The 22,538-nt window shown below is 45.1% G+C and overlaps 1 protein-coding gene across 21 annotated transcripts in view; it reads left to right on the top strand.

Annotated features, from left to right (window-relative positions):
• Positions 1-8,013, top strand: part of fnbp1b (formin binding protein 1b) — a 42,164-nt gene extending 34,151 nt beyond the window's left edge. For 5 of the 21 annotated variants that reach the window (XM_058065125.2, XM_078794054.1, XM_078794060.1 and 2 more), the window contains 7 exons: positions 1,142-1,156; positions 1,409-1,444; positions 2,783-2,892; positions 2,963-3,095; positions 3,311-3,433; positions 3,523-3,700; positions 4,211-8,013. In XM_058065125.2, coding sequence (XP_057921108.2) covers positions 1,142-1,156; positions 1,409-1,444; positions 2,783-2,892; positions 2,963-3,095; positions 3,311-3,433; positions 3,523-3,700; positions 4,211-4,389 — 774 coding nt within the window. In that variant the 3' untranslated portion in view covers positions 4,390-8,013. The remainder of the gene's footprint in view (positions 1-1,141; positions 1,157-1,408; positions 1,445-2,782; positions 2,893-2,962; positions 3,096-3,310; positions 3,434-3,522; positions 3,701-4,210) is intronic. The other 16 variants (XM_078794056.1, XM_078794050.1, XM_078794061.1 and 13 more) reach the window with 7 other exon arrangements.
• Positions 8,014-22,538: the final 14,525 nt, after the last annotated feature.

Raw genomic sequence — 22,538 nt, 5'->3', positions numbered from 1 at the left:
CCCTCCGGCGCTTCATGTGTGTGTTTGGCAGACTGCTGCAGCGACCATGATGTACATGTTTATCTATGTATGTCTTTAAGTCTTTAGCATGGATTTTAATGTTGGATAAGGAAGGTTAGCGGACTCCTCCAGAGTGCCTCTGTGGAGCGTCTTGCCTGGAGTATGATGACTCTCATCTGCTCCAGCTAAACACAGCCTACAGCACTACACCTGCTGTTCTTTGGGTCCAACCCCCCCTCCCCCGTCTAACATCCACGGCGCACCTCCAAACTATTTTCTCCAGCGTGTTCTCCTAATTAGCTAATTAGTGTCTCTGCAATAATGACTCAGGCCAGTTGGCACTAAACTAAGGTGCCTCTCCATCACCTGACTCCTCGCTGGGATTTGGCTAAGGTGCTTGAAGCGCCCTCTGCTGTCCAGTATGTGTCTCAGCACGGGTGTTTTTTTTTTGTTTGTTTCTTTTGACTCTTTCCCGATTTCAGAGTCGTCACAGCATAGTGGAGCCAGTGAAACTCGCGTCTACATAGAGTACGCAGGAGTCAGTGAAACTCTAGCCTTATCAACGACTCATGAGTCAGTCAAACTTGAGTCGAGCACTCGCGAGTCGTCGAAACTCAAGTCTTCATGTGCAAACCGAGAGTCAGTGAAACTCGAGTTTTGGTCAACGTGTGAGTCAACGACCCTTGAGTCTTTTTTTTTTTTTTTTCCCAAGCACCCGTTAGTTGAACGCCAGTGAGTCAGTACAAATACGGGTAGAATAACAGTTGCACAATTAATGACATTTTCAGGGCTGAGTAAGGGAACGAGTTAAAGGGAGACAAGAAGCCGTGAGTCCCAAGTCAGTTAAAAGGTTTTATCGCATTGTTGTGGTGGCGCTCGCTGTCCCTTTATCTTCTCTGTGTACTCCTCACCCACCTTCATCATCCTCATCCTTCTAGCTAGCCGCCACGCACCGCACAGCCATCCTCAAGTAGACGTTAGCAGACCCGAGTGGGCTTCACTGCAAACATCTTAATTTGTGTTTTATTAAGGAAAATGTCCCTCATAATTCCCTGGTTGTTGACAGTGTTTGTGTTTCTCTCTCTCTCCTGCGCCTCCCCTCGCCACCCCCCCCTACCCCTTCCTCCTCCCCACCATGAAGCTTTCTCTCAAGCTGGTAAGCATGACCGTATGATAACCACACCACCGTAGCGGCATGACCACTGCATGCATGTCACGTCCTCCCAGTAACACTATAACGTTCTCTCAAAAGTCTTCGTATTTCTTTTTGTTGACTTTTGGATTGAATTCATTTTGCTGTGACATAACAATGGCTCTCATTTGTTATTTTTGATGTGTGTTTTTTTTTTTTATGTTACGGCTGTGTTCTCCCCTCCCCCCATCTTTGTGTGTGGTCTCTGTGGTGCAGATCACACTCAATTCCCACGTCCGGAATCTCATTGAGGTGATCATATTTACTGTGTTTTAGCTGCTAGTCTTGTCTGTTAGTCCCCGCCAAGTGGACATGGCGACGTGTCCTGTTCACACGTACTAATCGGATCGAGTCGTACATGTTCACTGCATGCTCAGCTTTTTTGTTTTTTGTTGTGGAATGCTCTTTTTTACTAATTCTGTTATTTAAAATTTTTGGAAAATTGACCGAGTTTTAACATCAACGTCATTTATTTGATATTGAGATTTAGATGATGATTCCCAATAATGGATCAGTTTGCTATCCCTAATCAGGACTATGGACAGAACTGCTGCCATTATGCTAACCTAGCCGGCATCAAATGTATAGAAAAGCATCCTTAATTGAAGAGCGACCATCATCATTGTTGGCGACACAGAACAATCGTACTACCAACACCATCCCTGCAGTAGTTCTAGTTTTGGATTGATTGTGATGTCACTAATACACAACCACATTAGCATGTTGTGCATGATGACTGACAAGGGTTTTTGTTTTGTTGCATGCCCTGGTAAGTGTTGCATGCCGCTACGCTTTGGAGAAAGGGTAAGGTTGCCATGGTGACCTGGTGCCGTTGAACATGTGTCGTGTCCTCCTGACCTCCAGTCAAGCCTGTAGCTACAAAACTCAAATGAGATCCAGTCTGGCCTCTACATATCCAGTCCATGCAGGTTTAGGAATGCAAGCAAATGAGTATACTCGAGATGCATGATATCTTTTTGCCCAACCGATACCCATAACTTTGGCTTCTCAGGACCCATACGGTACTAATAACTGAAAGTTTATTATATCTCCTTTTTTAACTGCAGTTTGTGCACACCTGGAGGTAAGCACTGCAGCATATAGGGTTTGAGTAAGGGTACCTGCTGATTTGTCCAGGGGAACCGGAGTATAGAGCGGTAGAAACCAGCTGGCATGGCCCAGCAAGGTGCACTGTATTCGGGAACACGCTCTGCTTCATTGGAGCATCTTTTTGTAATTAGCGATTATTGGAACCGTATTTAATGACATGGGATTCATCAGTATAATTCCCTCATATCGTGCACCCCTAGAGTATACGCTTTTGAAATGTCAATCAGAAAGCTGAAATAAGGAAGGAGACGGATGCATGGCAACTGAATAAGTGAAGCCTCCCGGTATGACAAACGAGTATATCCATTATCTCCTTCAGGTAAATTGTGTTGTTTAGCTCCACTAAGGGAACTGTACTCCATCCATCCCTCATCCAAGCATTACAACAGAAGATGCTGCACCTAACTAGGAACATCCCGTCCACAATCCTCACAGTCGTATTTGTTGTCCTTTTTTTGTGGTCCATTTCCTGTCTACCAGGGTTCAGGACCGGAGGACTTCAGCCACCTTCCACCAGAACAGAGGAGGAAGAAGCTGCAGGCCAAGCTGGACGACCTCAACAAAGACATCCAAAAGGAGATGGACCAGAGGTGTTTGTCCGAACACGCTGGGGTTGCTATCATCAAACCACAGCAGACTGACATGGCCTTCTTGTCTTAGGGACGCGCTGACAAAGATGAAAGATGTCTACGTGAAGAACCCTCAGATGGGAGACCCGACTAGCGTGGACCCTCGGCTAGCAGAAATCGGGCAGAACATAGAGAAGCTCCAGTTTGACGTGCAGAAATTTGAGGCAGGTTTTCTTCTGCCTTTGCAACTTTCTCTTGTTTTATGGAAGGCAGTGACGCGAGATTCCAACATCTCCGGCTGGACTTCTTCCAAGCGTGCCTGCTCCTCGTCCATATTAGGACAGGCTTCGATGCAGCTGGAAGCGATCCACAGCTCTTGAATTTGAGGCTCTAGCTGCTTGTGCAACACATGCTAATCATGCGTGCGTTGTGGTTCCAGGGCTGGCTAGCTGAGGTGGAGGAGAAGATGCCGTCCAAGAGCGACACACACCGGAGAAGCACACTCTACGAGAACCAGAACAGCACGGCGGTGAACAGCAACTGTGCCCAAGACAGGGAGAGGTAAGGAATACTCGGACAGATGATCCGGCTCGGTCGCCGCAGACAAACCCGGCGTTCATTTTCACGGCATATTTACTGTGTGCGTGTTGGCCCTCGAGCAGCCCGGACGGCAGCTACACGGAGGAGCAGAACTCGGAGACGCACGTCAAAGCCAACGCCAACCCCAACCCTAACCCCACGTCCACCACGCCAGAGTTTGATGACGAGTTTGACGACGAGGAGTCGCTGCCCACCATCGGCACCTGCAAAGCCTTGTATCCATTTGACGGTAACTAAAACTGGAACGACTAGAGACGGTATCAGTGGCAGGCCGCCACACTGGACTTGACAGACTCGACATGACAGGCCTCGCTGAGAAATGCTTAACCTTTATGCTAAGCTAACAGCATGCATCTGGAGTATGTGATGCATATTCAGCATAATAGTTTTCATTGTTGTGCATGACGACTTTGACAGGTCATGTTAATGATAAACACATAACCACTGGACATGCTTCAAAGCTAGAGCCTCATATAAATATTAGGCTGCGGCCGCGTGACTGCTATCAAATGCGCAGGAATGTGAGGAGGAGTGTGACCTCCCTGGTGAATGTGCGGAGGAGGAAATGCTCATTTCTCCAGCACATGATTTCAAAAGTCCAAATTTAGCCAAAATTTGGTTGGGAATGAAAAGAACCCGCCATTTTTTTTTACCAAGCACCAGCAAAGCTAAGATGGAATATGTTACAGATGGGCCGCATGGTAAGCACTTGCTAACGAGTCGTGTTGTCGCTTTGTAGGCCACAACGAGGGCACTATCTCAGTGGCGGAGGGCGAGCTGTTATACGTCATCGAGGAGGACAAAGGCGACGGCTGGACGCGAGTGCGCAGAAACGAGGATGAGGAGGGATACGTCCCCACGTCCTACGTTGAGGTCTTTTTGGGAACAAACGCCAAAGGTGCTATGACATACATTTAACAGACAGTGTGTATGTGTTTTGTTTTTTTTTGTTTTTTTTTTTAACCGTCAGTCAGAATGCTGTAGTTCCAATCACACACAGTCTGGTACCACGTCATGTTGCTCCCCAAGGGAGCAGTCGAACAGAATTCCTCCTTTGTGCCTCATTGAGCTCAGTGTTAGGAAAACATGGAACAAGCACTGCAGTGCCACCTAGTGGCACTTATTACTCATTACAAACAGACCTTTTACTTTGAGGGGGCAAGATTTCAACTGCTGTCTTGTAATAAATCACACACACGTGAATGTAACGTGCACATTTGTACTGCTAATCCGAACGCATGCGACGTTGTTTCAAGCTGCTGTAAAGCATTTTCAGAAATGTGAAAAGTTATTTTTGTAGGTTACTGTCAAAGAAAATATAGAGAACTCCCCATTCAAAGTGTGGCATGCTGTAGAGCTATCATAAATTTGACTTTTTAATGACTATAAGTAGCGTCCGTTGTTTAAAATTTGCCTTGTAAATAAAGTCAGGCAGTTGCAGTTCAACATGATGCACTTTAAAAAAATGAGTTAAAATCTGAAACACAACATTGACTTCTAAAAGACGCCCAAAGAAATCTAACCTCCAACCATTAGTGAAAAGTGCGAGTTGTACAGTATTAGCATGAGCTGCTGTTGTGACCCACTGTCACCTCCTGGAGGAGCTAAGTGGTATTACGTGTGATACTACTGTACATTTATAAGTACAAGCGGAGAAAACACGTTTATTATTTTATTTAAAAGACGCCAAAATACATCTTGTCACATCCAATATGCATTGGCCAGAAAAATAACAATGAATGCTAGCTCTTTAGCATGAGCAAACCAGTTTATCTTTGAATAGAAGTGCTGTAATATGGCTCATTGTCACCCCCCCGAGGAGTAAAGTGATATTACGTCTGACACTACTGTACCGCGAAGGTTCAAAGCTGAAATACACATTTATCATTTTCTTTTAAAGACGCCACATGACATATTCCCACATTAAATCCCAGAAAAATCACGTAATGAAGACGAATGCTAGCTGTATTAGCATCAGCTACGCAGTTGGTCACTGCTTCGAATAAGACTGTCGTGACTCACTGTCACCCCCCTGAGGAGGAAGGTGGTATTACACCCGGTATTGTTCCTTGCGTAGTTTGCCTGTGTACATTTAAAGTATCTCTATATAATGACTCACTTGGAGTTGGGTTGCTGTCTTTTTCCCTCCATCGCCATCTAACGTTTGTTTTTCTTTTTGTCACCTGTTTTGTTTGTTATTTCTTTTCCTGCGTTGCAGATTCCTAAAAGTGCGAGGCTGGCTGAGGAGTGGCAGGGCAAGCAGCCTCAGAGAAATCACCGAGACGGCCAATTAGAACGAATTTTCCACGCCACACACACACACACACACAATTTTGAGAAATGCAAATTGTTAGTGCTTGTCATCCTAACAGCTCCTGCCGTAAAGACAGATTTCTGCTTTGCAACTAACCATCCTCGCTCTCAGCTCAGTGGGTGCGGTCAGAGAGAGGACCACTAGAGGAGGCCCCGCCCCCTTTGGCATCACTCCCACCCCATCCAACATACTGTGTGAATGTGTGACTGCAGGAGCTCCGCCCACAGCAGGTAGCGGAGGTGCTCGCAGTGTTTGTGTTCATCACGCCATCACGTCGCTGGTGTCTGCTCCTCTCTCTGACCTGACGCCACCCAACCCCCCCGTCCACCCACACTCCTCCCCCTCCCTCACCTGCACAGCTCCCCGACCCCGCTTCCCATCCAACCCCCTGCAGGCTAGCACCTTGGCTGCCATTTTTGCAGCCGTTCAGGTCGCGTTGTGGTGCGCTGCATGCTTGCCCTGTCTTCCTCCTCGCCCCCCTTGGCCCGGCCCAAGTAGCGGCCACGGGGGTTGGTGGTGGTGGTGGGGTGCTGGGCCACCCCGCCTCCTTACCTCCGGCCTTTACGTTCAGTTAACCCCCCATTGCCTGATCACACTCACGTAACCTGAATGCCATCAGAGAGCATGTCAGCCACCCCGCCCCCGTGTCCGCCCACCCCTTGCGTCAGAACACAAGCAGGACCCCGAGATAAATAAGTGAGGTCACGATTGCCTTGTGTTTTGTTGTGTGTTTGTTTTACTTTTTATGTTGTCATCACAAACACCCGCCCGTCCCCCGTATATGAGAACATACTGTGAGCCTGCGTCATGTGATCAGAATGAGACACTTCCTGTTCACTCACCCAAAACCACCACTGTCAAGACTAAACTCAGTTATGTCCAAGCATCACAATGGCACATATGTCTTTTTATTTCATAATTGACATGATTTTATCATTATTTTGAGCTGAAAACGTGTTTATTGCATCATCTGCCCAAATCGGGACTGAAACCCTTTTACTGCAAATAAAAGTACGCTGGAGGGTTAGGGCCACGCTAAAATGAAAAACAAACGTATCAAAGATATTACGGTGGTCATGTTCCGGGAATAAAGTTGCGATATGAACAGAATCACGCCGGACCATTACAACAACAAGATGTAATGTTATGACAATACAACAATATTACTTGTAATACTACCAGAAAAGTGTCATTTTATGGGAATAGTCAGAATGTTGAAAGGTGTACTTAAAAAAAAAAACTATTTGCTCATCATCCACATTCCTTAATGCGAGGCATGAACTATTTTCTGCGTTCTAAAGATATAAAAACAGGTCAACAAACACCGTCGAGAATGCATGTAATGATAAACTATTCCACTTCCAAAAACCTCAACAAGGTTTAATGGTTATATAACCATGCTTGGTCATTTGAAGCGTTAGCGGAACTTCCTTCCTGGGCGCACTGATTTCACATAGCAACATAGAAGGAACGCTACATTCAAGGAACGCTGGCGCGGGCTAGTGTATGGTGAAGCTACTTGCTAACCGGCTAGTAGCTAGCCAGTGTGGTGTGGCGAGGTGTCACTATACCAGTAATGCAGTTCTTTGGCGTAAAAATGTGGCTGCAGTTTGAGTAATATGTAGGTCACGTTATGTAAATTTGTATCTCACATAAGGTTTGTGGATGATGGGCAAAATGAGCGCAGTTTTGAAAATAAATTCAAGTAAAAAATGAAAAACAAGTACATTTCTAGGCATATTAGACTGATAAAACAAACATTGTGTAATTTTAAGAGAGACAGTTGCAATACAAAGATAATTATCGGTTTTATTCCTGTAAAATGTCAACAAATTTCTACGCTACACCTTTTGCTGAAAATGAGGGAAAGTTGTAGTATTTTTGTTGTTTTCTGTTGAGTGAGGCCCTAATGCTCCTACAGATAAACTAACCACCACTTCTGATGACACACAAACATGAAACTGCTTGTACAGTGGACACACGACAGAGAGAGAATATATATAGATATATAAATAAAGATGAAAATGGAATAAAAACCTCTATTTTAACTTTTGAGGAGAGTGTGACCTCTCCTGTATTGTGCTTTGCAAAAGTCAAGACTACCACATGGTGTGTTTTTTGCACTTTGTCTCCTGTGTTCCGTTTGGTAGACCTTTGCTTGTGTTTTCTGGAGCACTGAATACTTTGTATTGTGTTTACTGTGCCAATTAAATATGCCTGGAAAGTTACCTGTGTCTTGTCGTCCTTCTTGTCCGCCGTCCTCCTGTTTTTGATGAGTTTCCAGTATTTCAACTTGGCGTGAAACAAAAAAATCCGCTTCGCTTCTGCCGGTGCAACACAGCTTCAAGTCCGCTGGGTAGTCGGCAAAAAGATGTTACCTCTGCAATCACTAGCAAAATAGGGAAATCGGGCAACATTTCGGGGCATTGTTCAAATTGTCCTGGGACTTCAGTACCCGAGTCACAAATTGATTCAGTTGTGTGAGTTTCTGAATGAATGAATCAAGTACCCAATTCACTTCAGTGAGTGACTCATAAGAACTCGTGTCAGCAAAAGGAATCGATGTTCTCATCAACGGTTGCCTTTGCTGTATATGGGAAAGCCAGTTAAGCCGAATAAACAAGCTCCAGTTTACAATTTACACTAAAAGCAAAAGGTAAAACACTGTTGGAACTTGAAAAAGTGAAATGTAGCCACTTGGAAGAATCTCCAGCGATTCTCTACACTAGGTTATGGAAGTGAGACTAGCTAGAAGTTAGCTAGCTAGCTAGCTAGCTAGCGGGCCAGCTTCGAGCTATTGTTTCCAACTATTTAATGTATTCCTGTAATATAACATATACACATACATACACAACTGCAGCAAATCATTTCAACAATTTGCATTAATCTAAAAAATACAGCACAAACTATGTATGTGGCCGTCATTTATATGCACCGGAACTTGCCTCTAGGTCACGTGGCTGCAACACAACGCTTTTGTCATTCCAACAAATCGGTGACGTAATTCATTAGCGCAATAGAAAGTGCAGTTCTCCTTTCAGCCACTAGAGGACACTCACGTTGCATCCTAAGAGTTGATAGACACTTTTTAAATTTGATTTTGATGGACTGACAGGATTGTTTGTTGACTTTGGATAAGTGGACGTTAGCAATTCTATCAAAATCTATTTGTTGACTTTATTTGTGCGACATTGAAGTCACGTTTGGAGCCGTTTTAAAGTATTTGATTACACAAAGTGACTAATGCAGTAGTACTACACACACATCTGGTTTGACAATCAAGGTCATGCAGCTGACTTAGTCCCAGTTGCTCCCCCCTCCCTGCACACAAATATGCAGACGCATGCTGTGCTGCGCAGATGCAACCCTGACCTCCTCAGCTGCACATGTTCAAACAGCTTCATTCACCTTTGACCCCTCTCGCCCCCTCCATACCTCATGACCTTCCCTGAGCCTCCAAGGTGATCATTGCTTCCCTAACTTTCCTCCTCTTAAGAATTACATTTCCATCCCTTTTACCTTCACTGTGGCGATGTTTTTCTCCCACACATGGAGACATCTGCGCTTTTCCGGCAGACCACGCGGGCGGCAAGAGCAACTGGTTGCCATGGTTACGATGCTGTTGCTAAGCAGCCGACTGACAGGCACGAGGGCCGGCCATGTCCTTCATGCTTGTGGATCCAGAGCTCAGAAATAATCTGTTCCAGGGTCAAACTGTGGCCAGCGTGCACCTTGATGACGTGTCCAGGCAATACACCCAGCAGCAGGAAAGAGGCAGCGCCGTTAAACTTAAACTGAGCGAGGGCGTCCGGGTTTCATGTTGGTGGAGCAGTTTTCCTGGCAGCTTTTTCCCCGCCTTAGCTTCCTGTCTGGAACGCTGATGGCAAAAGCACACCACTGGAGATCACCCCCCCCCCACACACACACACCCCCACCCTTGCCCCTTCTCCAAAAAAAGTCCATGTGTGAAACACATCAATGCTGGCTGAACATACGACAGAAGCCTTTTGTTTGCAGTGCTATAAAGCTATCACATGACCAAACGCTGCCCCCTGGTGGACATATGTATTATTTATTATATATTACCAAGAATAATACCAGTATCTTACTGATACTAGCATGATTATATTGATATTTTTCAAATCTTTTTATGTTTTTTTTCACAAATAGGTGTGGATTTGTGTTTCCCACATTGTTGATATTATATTTATACACGGCTACATTTATTCATATATATATTTATTTTTCATTGTCTTATGTTGTTGTATAATAAGAAATTATTAATTCAAAATAAATCAATTGTGTATTACTTTTCAAACAATTGTGAGTAATAAAAGAACATTCACGTACTATTTTTTTAATATTTATTTTGTTATATTTATAGAAATGAATTTCTTTGTATTGTATTGGAATTATATTAATGAATTCTAAATTAATGAAAAAAGTTTAATTCATTGATTTCAAACAATTTCTAAATCGTTATCAGTGTCTTTAATACTGCCACTATTACTATTACTTAGTATCGCCCCCCCCCAACGAGAACATATTGCTTATTCTATTAGAACGTGTCTGGCTCTCCTCCAGCTGGACTCGGAGGCCCACGTTTAGGAAGTCCAGCTGGGGGATATAACTGGGGTGGGGGGCCCCTTCCCTAAGTGCCCCCCCCAGACCTCACGCCGTGAAGAAAAGTTTACAAGCTCGTTTTTTATTTATTTGCAAGGCAGTTGTCTAGCAACCAACACAACACTTGACCCCCCCCATCATCATCAATATCTTCATCAGCCCGAACATCTGATGCACACGTGGTGTTTGTTGGACATAATGACGTCACTCCCTTCTACTCAATTTACACGAATGAATGAATGAATGAATGAATGACGTAATGCAGCTGGCCCTTTAAAAAAATGGCAGCCGCGAGGAGGGGAGATGTCACACTCTGAACGCGATGACCAACGACGGTGTGACTCACAAGTTAATCAAAGATCGTCTGGGAATTTATCAACACTTATCCTTCCTCTTCCTCCTCGGCAATGTTTGCTGGGAAAAAAAAGAAATTGTAGTGCAGTACCTCCGGTCTGCCATGACATCATGCCTGCACATCTGGAATCGCTAGAAGCTGTGAGTGTGCGCGTGTGCGAGCGTCAATAGAAAGGAATAACTCCGCTGTTGACACATCAGCAGTATGGAAAAAAAATGAGCAGAAAGAAAAGAGTGTTTGTTCAACAGCAAAAAGAGTTTGTGAGTTAATCGTGACTAAAATGTGTCGTCAATCCCATTATCGGCTGCTCGTCCTCTTCACCACTGGAGGGCGACACTTCGCTTGTCGTGAGGTGTGCAAACGGTTATTTTACCACCGCAACCTGAACAAAATGTGCGTTTTTTGTCTTTTAAATCGTTTTTGTTGGAAAGAATCCAATGTCAATGAATACACATAAATATTATATATAATAATTATTAATAAAAATGAATAATTACAACAGAATTATCAAATTGATAATAATGCACTCATTATCAACAATTAATATTTATAGTAATTAATAATATTAATAATAATAATTATTATTATTTCTGATTTCATGTCATGTTTTTGTCCCTCTGCTTTATTTTTCCCATAAAAAAGTAACAATTTCTCCAATAAAGCTGACTTGTTTCCTTTCTTGAAAAAGACTCTCCAGAGGGGTGTGATTATCGCCAAAATACAGTCATCCCTCCTTTATCGTGCTTGTCTCGCTGTCAGGACATCAAGTGTGTGTGTGTGAGCAACCACAGCTCTTGTCGATTATTTCGCTTGTTCGTCTCCCAGTGGCCAGTGAACAACGGTAATTAAAGAGAGAAGCGCTGCCAACCGGAGCTCATGGATGTGTTGCAGCTGCGGAGAAGGAGACAGCGGAGGTGAATGTGTGAGGAACCCGCCGACCAATCACAGAAGTTTGTCGCAGGTCGATGAAAAACAAAAAACACGACTGTGGCTGTGAAATGATGACAAAGCGCTAACGACAATCAGACTTTGTGTTTCTTTCATGTGCGTCCTCCCAGCCAGCTGAACAGGATTCAAACACAATAAAAAGAAACAAGAGGCGGTGCTCCGACTTCAACATCAATCTCCAATTTCATTCCCTGGTAGAAGTGCAGATGAAGATGAGGGGCGGTGTGGAGGAGGGATGGAAGGGGGGGGGTGATTTGGAAAGAGCGGGGATGACGAGATGTGTTTGCCAGATGTTTGTAGCCATGCCGAAACAAACAAACAGTCACGGCCTCAAACTTGCTTTTCAGGGGGATTATGTACCGTCTGCTTTGCATTTGCACTGATATGTGGGGGTGGGGGTGGGGGGTATCTACATGTATTGAGACAAGATGGCCGTCAAAGAAACAGGAAGTCCACAAAAGGAGCAACTTGGGGGTCTGAGGCAGGACTCCCTCCAGAGTTGCCCTGTGGACCAAAGTCCCGGTTTGGCCTCCAAAAAATCAGGCTGCCCTCATGAATCACTTTGCGCTTCCACCCCCAGTCAATGACCCCCCCCCCCAACGGGGTTTCCCTTCCCGCAGACTACAGGAAATGTAAAAAAAAACATGTTTGAGTCACATGGTGATAAATTCCTTTGCAATGGCGTAGAATTCCCTGAGGACGCCATGGCGTTCGCCACAATGGATGAACGACCTGGATGCAATATTCCCGTATTCATCACTGACTGTCTGTGTGCACAAGATCCTATTAAAGGGGACCTATGATGCTTTTCCACGTTTCTGACCTATTAATGTATAGTTAGAATGTTGTATTGACGTTTTAAATGATGCCAAAGTTTCAGATAACGAGGTTTGTGCATTTGGAAGTGAGCCCTGAAAGAAGTTTGGGATGGCTCAAAACGCTTGGTTTCAAAAGGCGTGGTAAAACTAGCCCTTTGTGACATCACAGAGGGATGGACAAATAGACTGGTTTGCATGGACATTTTTTAAAAAAGGAAAAACTGCCTCGCTTTTCTTACGTTTTGGTTTTCCTTGTTGAGATTCCCCGCTGTTGCTTTTTGAAACGACATTAGCGGGTCTACTGCTCGGGAATTTCAGCAGCAGCAGCGCCGCCGCCGGTTCAACTCGTCATGGCGGCCATCTGCCGCGACCTGAACGTTGTCCCGAGAGCGTAATAGGTCGCAGCTGCAGCGGGCCTCGCCTTCATCCATCTGTCCTCACAACATCACGCTAATGAAGACCAACAATCTGCTCTCCATCATCCACACCGTCCACACTTTCGCCCCGTTTCCTGCACCCCTCCCACCCCCGCCCCCGCCGTCCATGTGGCGCTCCACAGTTGAGTCTCCGCGCCGATGAAGGGGGGAGACGATGTTGATGCTTTGAGTCATGTCTTCGATGCGGTTGCGGGAGAAGACACCTGACATGATGTTATGCTACATTTACAGATTACACCGACTGGTAGCCGGCAGCTGGGGTAGGCTCCAGCGTCCCTGAAGGGAATGTCACTCAAATCTCTCATATAAGGGAAAATTAATGATGCCACAAAAAGCGATCTGGACGTCTCCCCTGAAAGAAGTCCAACAAAGACGTGCTGTCCTGACATGTGAAGAAACTTGACTCCCCCCCCCCCCCCCAACAGTGTGCTTTCTATTCCAGTATTTGGATTTGGGATAACCACTCCGACAGGATGAACAAGTCATGACATTTACTCTCATTCTCTTCCGTGCTTTGCTACGTTTGAAATAGACAAAATCCAACCTGCTAACAACCATCATCCAAATATGGTTTTACATGATTAGAGCCCTCCTGCCGTGAAGCAACACCCCTATAGTGACCCTAGATCATAATAAGAGAAAATAAGACATTATTTCCGTATCATTATTACTATTACACACTTGTGTAGTCATGATGCACAAAGCATAATAATAATAAATAAATTGAATATTTTCATAGTTAAAGCACAGAAAACCTATTTAAGACTTTCAAAATATGGATAGTGTGAATGGTTGTTTGTCTATATGTGCCCTGTGATTGGCTGGCCACCAGTCCAGGGTGTACCCCGCCTCTCGCCCGAAGACAACTGGGATAGGCTCCAGCACCCCCTGCCACCCTTGTGAGGATAAGCGGTAGAAAATGAATGAATGAATGAACATTATTAGAGCCCTGCAGACATGAAATAACACCCCTATAGTCACCTTTACACTCTGATTCTCGCGGCACTGCACCTTGTCGGTTCAGTGCGGGTGTCGGCAACCCTACGTGACACAGCACATGCATGTCGTTCCCTTAAAAAAAAAAAAACCAAGAATATTCCACTTGAGTCTGGAGGAGTTCGGTCTGTCAAAAAACAAAAAGACAATTCATGAAAGTCGACCGCAGAGAAACCATTTGGGTTTGCGGGTGGAAGGGAAAGGAGACGACCACCAGCATCCCCATCATCATCATCATCATCATCATGATGATGATGGACACAGGAAGCCATGTTTTATACGTGGAATTGAAGCAAACATGGAACAGAAATGAACAAGTGGAACATTTGGAATGTTGTAGTCAGCAGAAGGAAAAATAAGGAGCTAATTGACATCTTTTTCCTGGATTTAAGACAATGGTCGGTCGGTGATGTGCTCTACTGGAAGTCATCCCAGTATGGACTGGTTTCCTGACTGTCATCATCCATCCACATCTGTACTCTACCGTACTGTACTGTACTCTACTGTACTGTACTCTCCTGTACTGAGTGATGGCCGAGGAGGCTGGGAAGATGACACCTGAGAGGATCTTTCATCTGGTGGCGTCTGTCAGGTTGGAATACGAGGCTGCAGCACCACTTGGATGAAAACGCTGGTGTGGCCATCAAAGCTTTGGAAAAGGGCGTTGGGCGTTCCGGAAAAATGTGTCACAAGGCCTGCTGATGGAAGCCGTCAATACCTGCCCCACCTGACCCCCAAAAGCTCCTCTCTTTGTGTATCTAAGGTTGTTCCTATCAGTCATCTGGACCAGCCAACATCTCCACACTTTGACATTCTGCCCCCTTTTCTTGTGGGGGGGTTAGTGCCTCATCGTCATCATTTTGCTTCTTCTTCCATCTCTGCTCCGACACCAGTAAGAGCCCACAAGTATTTCCATTCTTGCAGCAGCTGTGGAGCTTCCTTCCTGTCAGGGTTAATCAGCGTCTGGGTCGTTATCAGCGATAAGCGACTACTTCAAATGCCCACAAGGAAAATGTGTGTAATGAGCGTTGTTCTCATCGTGGCCTTCTGAGGGGGAGGCGGTGTTGGGTGGAGTTGGGGGGGTACTGATGGTTTAGTCCATAGCAACATAGGTGTCTTTAAAAACATGTCTAAACAACACAATTCATTCATTTTCTACCGCTTATCCTCACGTGGGTCGCGGGGGTGCTGGAGCCTATCCCAGCTGTCCCGATCCCACCCTGGACTGGTAGCCAGCCAATCACAGGTCACATATAGACAAACAACCATTCACACTCACATTCATACCTATGGACAATTTGGAGTGGCTAATTAACCTAGCATGTTTTTGGAATGTGGGAGGAAACCGGAGTACCCGGAGAAAACCCACGCATGCACGGGAGAACGTTCCACACAGAGATGACTGAGGGTGGAATCGAACTCGGGTCCCCTAGCTGTGGGGCCTGCGTGCCAACCACACAGGCCATGTTTAAGACATTAAACCGACCATTTATTTCTATACAAATAGTAATAGTAATAGTAATGATCCGTTCCAGTGTCAAACAGGGGCCATATTAAAATTTTTAATCCGTGCTCAGGCAACATTTTAGTCTTGTTTTACTCCTCTTAAGTGGAAAAAGAAGTTCACCACTACGACAGCTTTTCTCCTACATAAGAAAGCTGAGATGCAGTGTTTTTCGGTAAATATCAGCATAGCAAACTTTAGCATACCTTAGCATACGTTAGCATACCTACATGTGGGCAAAGTCGCATCCTTTCATTTTTCGCTATGCGGCCTTGGTTTGGACACCCCTGCTTTGAGACCTTTTCTGTTTTTTCTTTTCATCTTTTTGTATGACGTCATCATCTCTTTTGTTGTCATCGCACCTTTTCCACTTGTGACTTTCTTCCAGTTTCTGATTGGCTAACACATGGTCGTCCGCCTCACCTGTGTTGCCTTTCCACGTGGGCTAACGCTTTGGGTGAACATGGTGTCAACATCCTCCATCTTGGCTCTCCTCCTCCTCTTCATCATCATCATGCTGTGTTTTCCCTGGCAGACGTGAATCCAGTGTCTGGAATGGAAAGACTCCCGTTACTGCGGGGCCACATGTGTTTACGTTTAAGGCATTTCGCAGAGCACCTGATGAAAGAGAAACAGGAGGCAGGAAGTCACTGGAAAGTGTGATTCAAACCCAAAATGTCCTCCGCCACATGAGAAGCTCCTGCTGGTGCTCCCGCCGCATCATCATCACCATCATCATCATCATCATCATCATCACAGGGGGGAGGAGGCGGTGCTGAGGGGGGAGACGGGCTCTGGTTCTGCTTGACCCGCGAGGCCGACTGAGGTGGAAAGAATGCGCAATGCAGACGGAGAACACGTTAACTGGGGGGTGGGGGGGGGCAGCTTCCTCGAAGTTTTCCCACCGTCCTGAACCCACCTCACCCACCATAGAGCATAAAAGGAGGAGGGGGAGGGATGGAAAAGGTTATGGATGGCAAGAAAAACCCCATCAAGCAACTTTTTACCAGTAATATGCGCTAATGTTCATGCAAACTCATGAAGTGGAAAACCAAAAAAAATGGGATTTTTTTTTTTTCAGATACTTCTCAGAGCCAAATATTATTATTTATTTATAAACTGGAACACTTTTGTGTTCTATTTGGATACAAAGAACATGCAGCCTTTCTCTCTCTAGGAAACCGTCCCATACTTTGTTGTAAAAATCTCATCCCGTCCTTGTGAGTTTGGGCGCTCATTTGGTTCCAGACGGTTCACTGATGACTGAATTTCAATGCTATATCCTTTCATTCATTTTTTTTCTACTGCTTTTCCACACGAGGGGGGTGCTGGAGCCTATCCCAGCTGTCCCTATCCTACCCTGGACTGGTGGCCAGCCAATCACAGGGCACATATAGACAAACAACCATTCACACTCACATTCATACCTATGGACAATTTGGAGTGGCCAATTAACCTAGCATGTTTTTGGAATGTGGGAGGAAACCGGAGTACCCGGAGAAAACCCACGCATGCACGGGGAGAACATGCAAACTCCACACAGAGATGGCCGAGGGTGGAATTGAACTTTGGTCTCCTAGCTGTGAGGTCTTTAATATTTTTATAGAAGAGCAAGGTGCAGAGGTGCTGAACCAATGCCCAGAGTGAACTCTCTTCCTGCCTGTTTGGAGGCGAGAGATGAGGTAAACATGGAGTGTTGGCCCCATGGCAATCTATTATCCACTTCTTTTTCATTGATTGTGTATTCATTCATTCATTTATTTATTTATTTATTTATTACGCTCCCGGGCCTAGTGAAGTTTTATTTGACGTTTCCTCCTGAGTTTGAGACATCTTTGACAAGAATCCTGGATCCATTCACAAATCCTGCTTGCAAATAAAAAAAAGCTTCATATGGAATTCTATCCGATCCGAATACATTGCAGCCAGATTGGTGATTTATCAGCAAAGCATGGAGGGGAATAAAACGAAAGGGGAGGAAGTGGTCTGCATGGAGGTGGAAAACATCTGCTTGCCAACAGCGTCATGGATGCACTCCAAGAAATGGGAACGCCGTCACCGGAAAGACTGGGAATCACTTAAAAAAAAAAAAAATTAAGTCAAGCAGCTCAAGAGGGGGAACTTAATGGGACAGAAAACTAGGATGGGGGTGGAGTTGGGGGGACCCAGAAACAATCCGAATACCCAAATGTTGACGTTTCCTGTTGTTTTAGAAAACAGGGAGCCCACCCAGCCAGTATGTGCATCTTGGAATGTGTGTGTGTGTGTGTGTGTGTGTGTACACATACTTGGAGGTGTCAGCCCCCCTTCCAGGGGTGGATGGGGTCCCTTCCCCTGATAGAAGCACTGCAGACCACACCTGTTTGCTTGTCTGTGTCCATCCTCTGCAGGGTGGGGGTTGCGGGGACCCTCTTAGGTCCCACTGGGTCTTCATAAGAATCAGGGAACCATGCTTGGGTTCTACCTGGTGCCCAGCCACTGCTCCCCCAGGGATGGATTCAACACAGAACAAATTCCATTGTCAAGCAACACGTCCGTCATTTGAAGGGAGTCCATACTCACCAAGCCTCCCGTTTTTCCCGGAAGAGGAAATGTGAGGTGTATTAAATACAAGCTGAGCATTCCTGGAGGTGTTGGACTCCAATGTCTTTAGCAGATCATTTAAACAAGACCCCCCTGACACTAGGAGGAAAAAAAATAACCTTGAAGAACCCAAACTGGTTATGAATCCAAAAACCCTCTTAATAATACTTGAGGTTTGGATGTAAGAGCCGACACCTTTGGCTGAACTTCCTCGAAAGGATGGGAACATATGGACTTCAAGGATTCAGCAGGTCAAGAAGAGGTGAAAAGAAAGGTGCCCAGAGGTGGAGCCTGGGGGAGTACCGCCACAGTCCCAAAACTACTTCAGCTTACTTGATGGACAGTCAAACCTTGGGTTTGCTTCATGACAGTTTTCATAACATTCAGTTTTTGCTTTGTGTATTAGTCCTTTCCCTGTATCGTTCCGTGAAATTAAGTACTTTTGCTAATGATGTCTCGTCATTTTGTCCATGACTGTATTCTTCCTTCTTATTTTTGGGTGTCTGGAACAAATTCATTGGATGTAAAGATAAATTGCCTCAGTTTTCATACGTTTTGGTTTGTGTTGAACATTTTGGAACCAAAGGACAAAAAACGAGGTACAACTGTACAATCGTCTCTCCATTATCGCTCCCTCACTATTCCGTGATTTCTCAGAACTTAGTCAATTAATTAATGATGACTGTTCCATGGTAGACTAGCGTGAAAAAAGGTTGTTAGCGTGCAACACAAGAGTTGAGCAATGTGAGAATAATAGGAGTGACTATAGGGGTGCTATTTAATCTCTACAACTCTCTAATGTTAAAAATACGTATTTAGAAAGTCATTAACAGGTTTTCTATGCTCTAAATTAAATGGTTGGGTCTGGAATCAATTAACCGCCATAAACGAGGGTGGATATATAAGTTGCTAGCCAAATGTCAAACATCCCTACTGTGTTTGTGACTTACAAGCTTTTAGGATTCAAGACTGCAATTAGTCTTTGAGCTTAGAAAGAAGAAGACCATGGATGTAATGTTGGCAAACATCTGCTGGACTTTCAGGAAACTGATGGGGCCAAAATGTTCGAAAGGTTGAGTGTCAAGACCGAAGCAGAACCCTGGAGGGTTGAGATTACAAACCAAAAACTAGTATCACGTCTGGACCACAGTTCAAAATCTCAGTTGATCCCAGTCCAAACCACACTTAATGGGACACTAAAAACACTTGAAGATCAAAGATCACCATTGTTATTGTGACATTGTGTTCCACGGAGAAGAAGTACTTTCCCCCAATGGCAGATGTTTCCATAATCACCCAACGCAATTTCATTCTCATTTTCATGAGCGAACGGATGTCATGAGAAAATACTTTTTATGAAACGCTGCTGTTTACATTCCGACCTCCCCCCAGTTTGGGGGGAAAAGGAGTGGAGGGCACGTCTGCTTCTCGTCCTGCAGACCAGACTGAGAGTCAAAGCCGTCTCCCATTAGGACAAAATCTTAAATAAAATCAACTCCAGCCACTCCAAAACATCAGACTAGTCGATAGAGGATAAGTCTCGCTGTGATGCTAAGCTGAACATGCACAATAAACGCTGACATTTATATTTGACTAGACAAAGCAGAGAACTAAAGGGAGCTAACACCATGTCAGTGAATGTTAGCAGCGACAGGGTAGCTACAGTTCATTAACAGTTTGGGGAGAAAAGTTATACTATAATGAGTATATGGTGGGCGGTATGGCGGACGAGTGGTTAGCGCGCAGACCTCACATCTAGGAGACCAGGGTTCAATTCCACCCTCGGCCATCTCTGTGTGGAGTTTGCATGTTCTCCCCGTGCATGTGTGGGTTTTCTCCGGGTACTCCGGTTTCCTCCCACATTCCAAAAACATGCTAGGTTAATTAGCCACTCCAAATTGTCCATAGGTATGAATGTGAGTGTGAATGGTTGTTTGTCTATATGTGCCCTGTGATTGGCTGGTGACCAGTCCAGGGTGTACCCTGCCTCTCGCCCGAAGACAGCTGGGATAGGCTCCAGCACCATGAGGAAAAGCAGTAGAAAATGAATGAATGAATGAGTATATGATGAAAATATTATGGTAATAAAGCCATAATATTACGAAAAGAAAACAAAAATTATTTTGGAAGAAAGTTGAAAATCTAAATTATAATCTCACGACATCTCCTTAACAACGTTACATGTCTACTAACAACACTAAATTCATCGCACATCGACTTAACACAAGGTGTACCTGACAAATATACAAACACATCCCACAAAACATTAATAATGAAAAACATTTCTCTGATAAGGCATTCGGTCGGAGCAACACACTCATTGGGGCGCTGCAATGACGTCTGCCTCCCTCTGGGTTTTCGGTCTTCTGGCTTCCTCTGGTGGATAGAGGCAGCATTGCAGCACCATCCACCATTCTCTATGCTTTCTAAGCTCCTCCAATGAAAAGTTGTTTTTCTCCCGTTTTATACTGGTATTGGTACATGTTTTTCGATATTTCTGAGATATAACTTTTGAGAGTTAAGTTGCTGTGTGATGGGTTTAATGTTGTTTGTGAGATGAAATCACGAGTGTCACATTGAGTAATGACCTCCTGGGTCATGTCATAGCTCACGATCGGCTCCAGTCAAATAAAGAGCTCACGGAGCATCATTTGTGAACATAAGATAGTAAGCTAGTTTCTGCATTTCGTAAAATGTTTACATTTTCCCAAGCATAGTGAAAGAGTAAAAGATTGTAAAAGAAAAAAAAAAGAAGAGAAAACGTGCAAGCTGTGAGAACACGAGGCAGGCGGAGCAAGGAGTGATGCAAATGGAATTTGCTGGAGTTCATGAAGCCAAGGCAAATGTGCACCTTTTGCTAAGCGTGTTTGGACACAAGCGAGGACTCGGAGCGCCGCGGACACGGGAGGGAAAGGGTGCCGAAGATAGCAAATAAAAGCAACAACCAAGTGCTTTTAAACTGAAGAAGTATGAGCGGGTGTGTGTGAGAATTCCAAACAGAGCAAAGGAAGAGTATTTTTTTTCCATGCACCGTGCAGCCCTCAGCCTCCCTGCGGACCCCCACACGCACGACATCCCCCTCATGCGCATACGTTGCTGCTACTACGTGATAGGCTGAGAGGCAGAGGATATAGAAATGTCCTATCTGTGGGGAGGGAGGGGCAGACAGAGAGCGCCGCCTCCATCTCCTCCGTCTCTCCCGATGACCCGACTTCCCCGTCCTGGTTGTGTTTCTTCAAAGACTCACTGACAACATGCTCCTGTTGTGTCATCATCGTCATCATGAAGATCACAGGAGTCAGGGTTTGATGCCCAGGTGATCAGGTGTCACGGTGCCGGTCTGGCAAATCCAGATGAGCTTTTATTGCTACCTGGGCCAAGTTCTGGTTTGGACAGAGTTCTGCCAAACTGGACCCATCAGTTTCATGTTCCTCGCTTTCCTGCACGTGTACAGTAAAGGTCACACGGCAACAGAAGCAGCTGACATACACTCTGGTTGTGTTAAAACGAGATGCCAAGTGTCTGAGAGATGTGTCCCGGGGAAAACCGGACCAGTTTCCAAGGAGGCCATTCCGCCGAGGCAGGTGGTGCACAGGGTCCGAGATCCCAGCAGAGGAGTAAAAGAAAATGAAGAAGCACATTCCAGCTCGTTCATCAAGACAAGAAGACTGATTCTTTTTGCAGGGGCGGACGTCTCACAGAAGGACATAGCAGTCATTCCCAGAATCCATTTTTTTTACTTCCACTGGCAACCCCAACTCCCAACGCGGAGACACTAGCATAGTGCTTGAACACACATATTTTATATGTCGTACATTTTGGTCTGATTCGACATAAAAAGCTCGTCGGAAGAGGCGGACTCAATGACCTCCTCCTTTAACAGGCGAGGCGTTCGAAGGAGTTCAGACGCTCTGTTCTTGGACTTCCTCCAGAGGGGCTGATACGACGCGCTAGCTGTCATCAGACTGAGCAAACATGCCTGCTATAGGATGGATTGCATGTACTTTTATCGCGTCTCCAAGTTGCAGCCTGTCCGACGGAACGTAACTGATGCTACATGTACTGAGGCGTCTGGTTTGCCATGAATGCACCATCAGCTGACCATACAATCCTTAAAGTCCTCCCTGTTGACCTGCTTAGTTCTTTATTTTTAGGGTTTTCAGTGCCTGTGGCCACTGCGCCCATGCTAACGTATAAAGCCTGTTTAAAACGCCCAGGTACACAACGGGCGAGGCTAGAATATCCTAATATTACCTCCGGGGAACGAGTCAGGCTTTATAGCTAGGGTGTTTCAACCCTTTTCACACAGAAAAGTTGGGGGCTGCTTAAACATTCTTCACCTTCTTGTTGAATGAACGGGTAAAAATCTATCAAAGTAAGTCCAGGCATGCATACGCAGGGTCTATAATTTCACTTTTACGGGTATTACAGGCCTGAAGTGACCCACGTGCCAGGCTTTGGATAACCCTCCATTATATTCTCCTCATCT

This window comes from Doryrhamphus excisus, linkage group LG10, assembly GCF_037039965.1.
Source record: "Doryrhamphus excisus strain RoL-2023G ecotype Guam linkage group LG10, RoL_Dexc_Guam_v1.1, whole genome shotgun sequence".
NCBI lineage: Eukaryota > Metazoa > Chordata > Actinopteri > Syngnathiformes > Syngnathidae > Doryrhamphus > Doryrhamphus excisus.
This window is presented reverse-complemented; position numbering and strand designations above follow the sequence as displayed.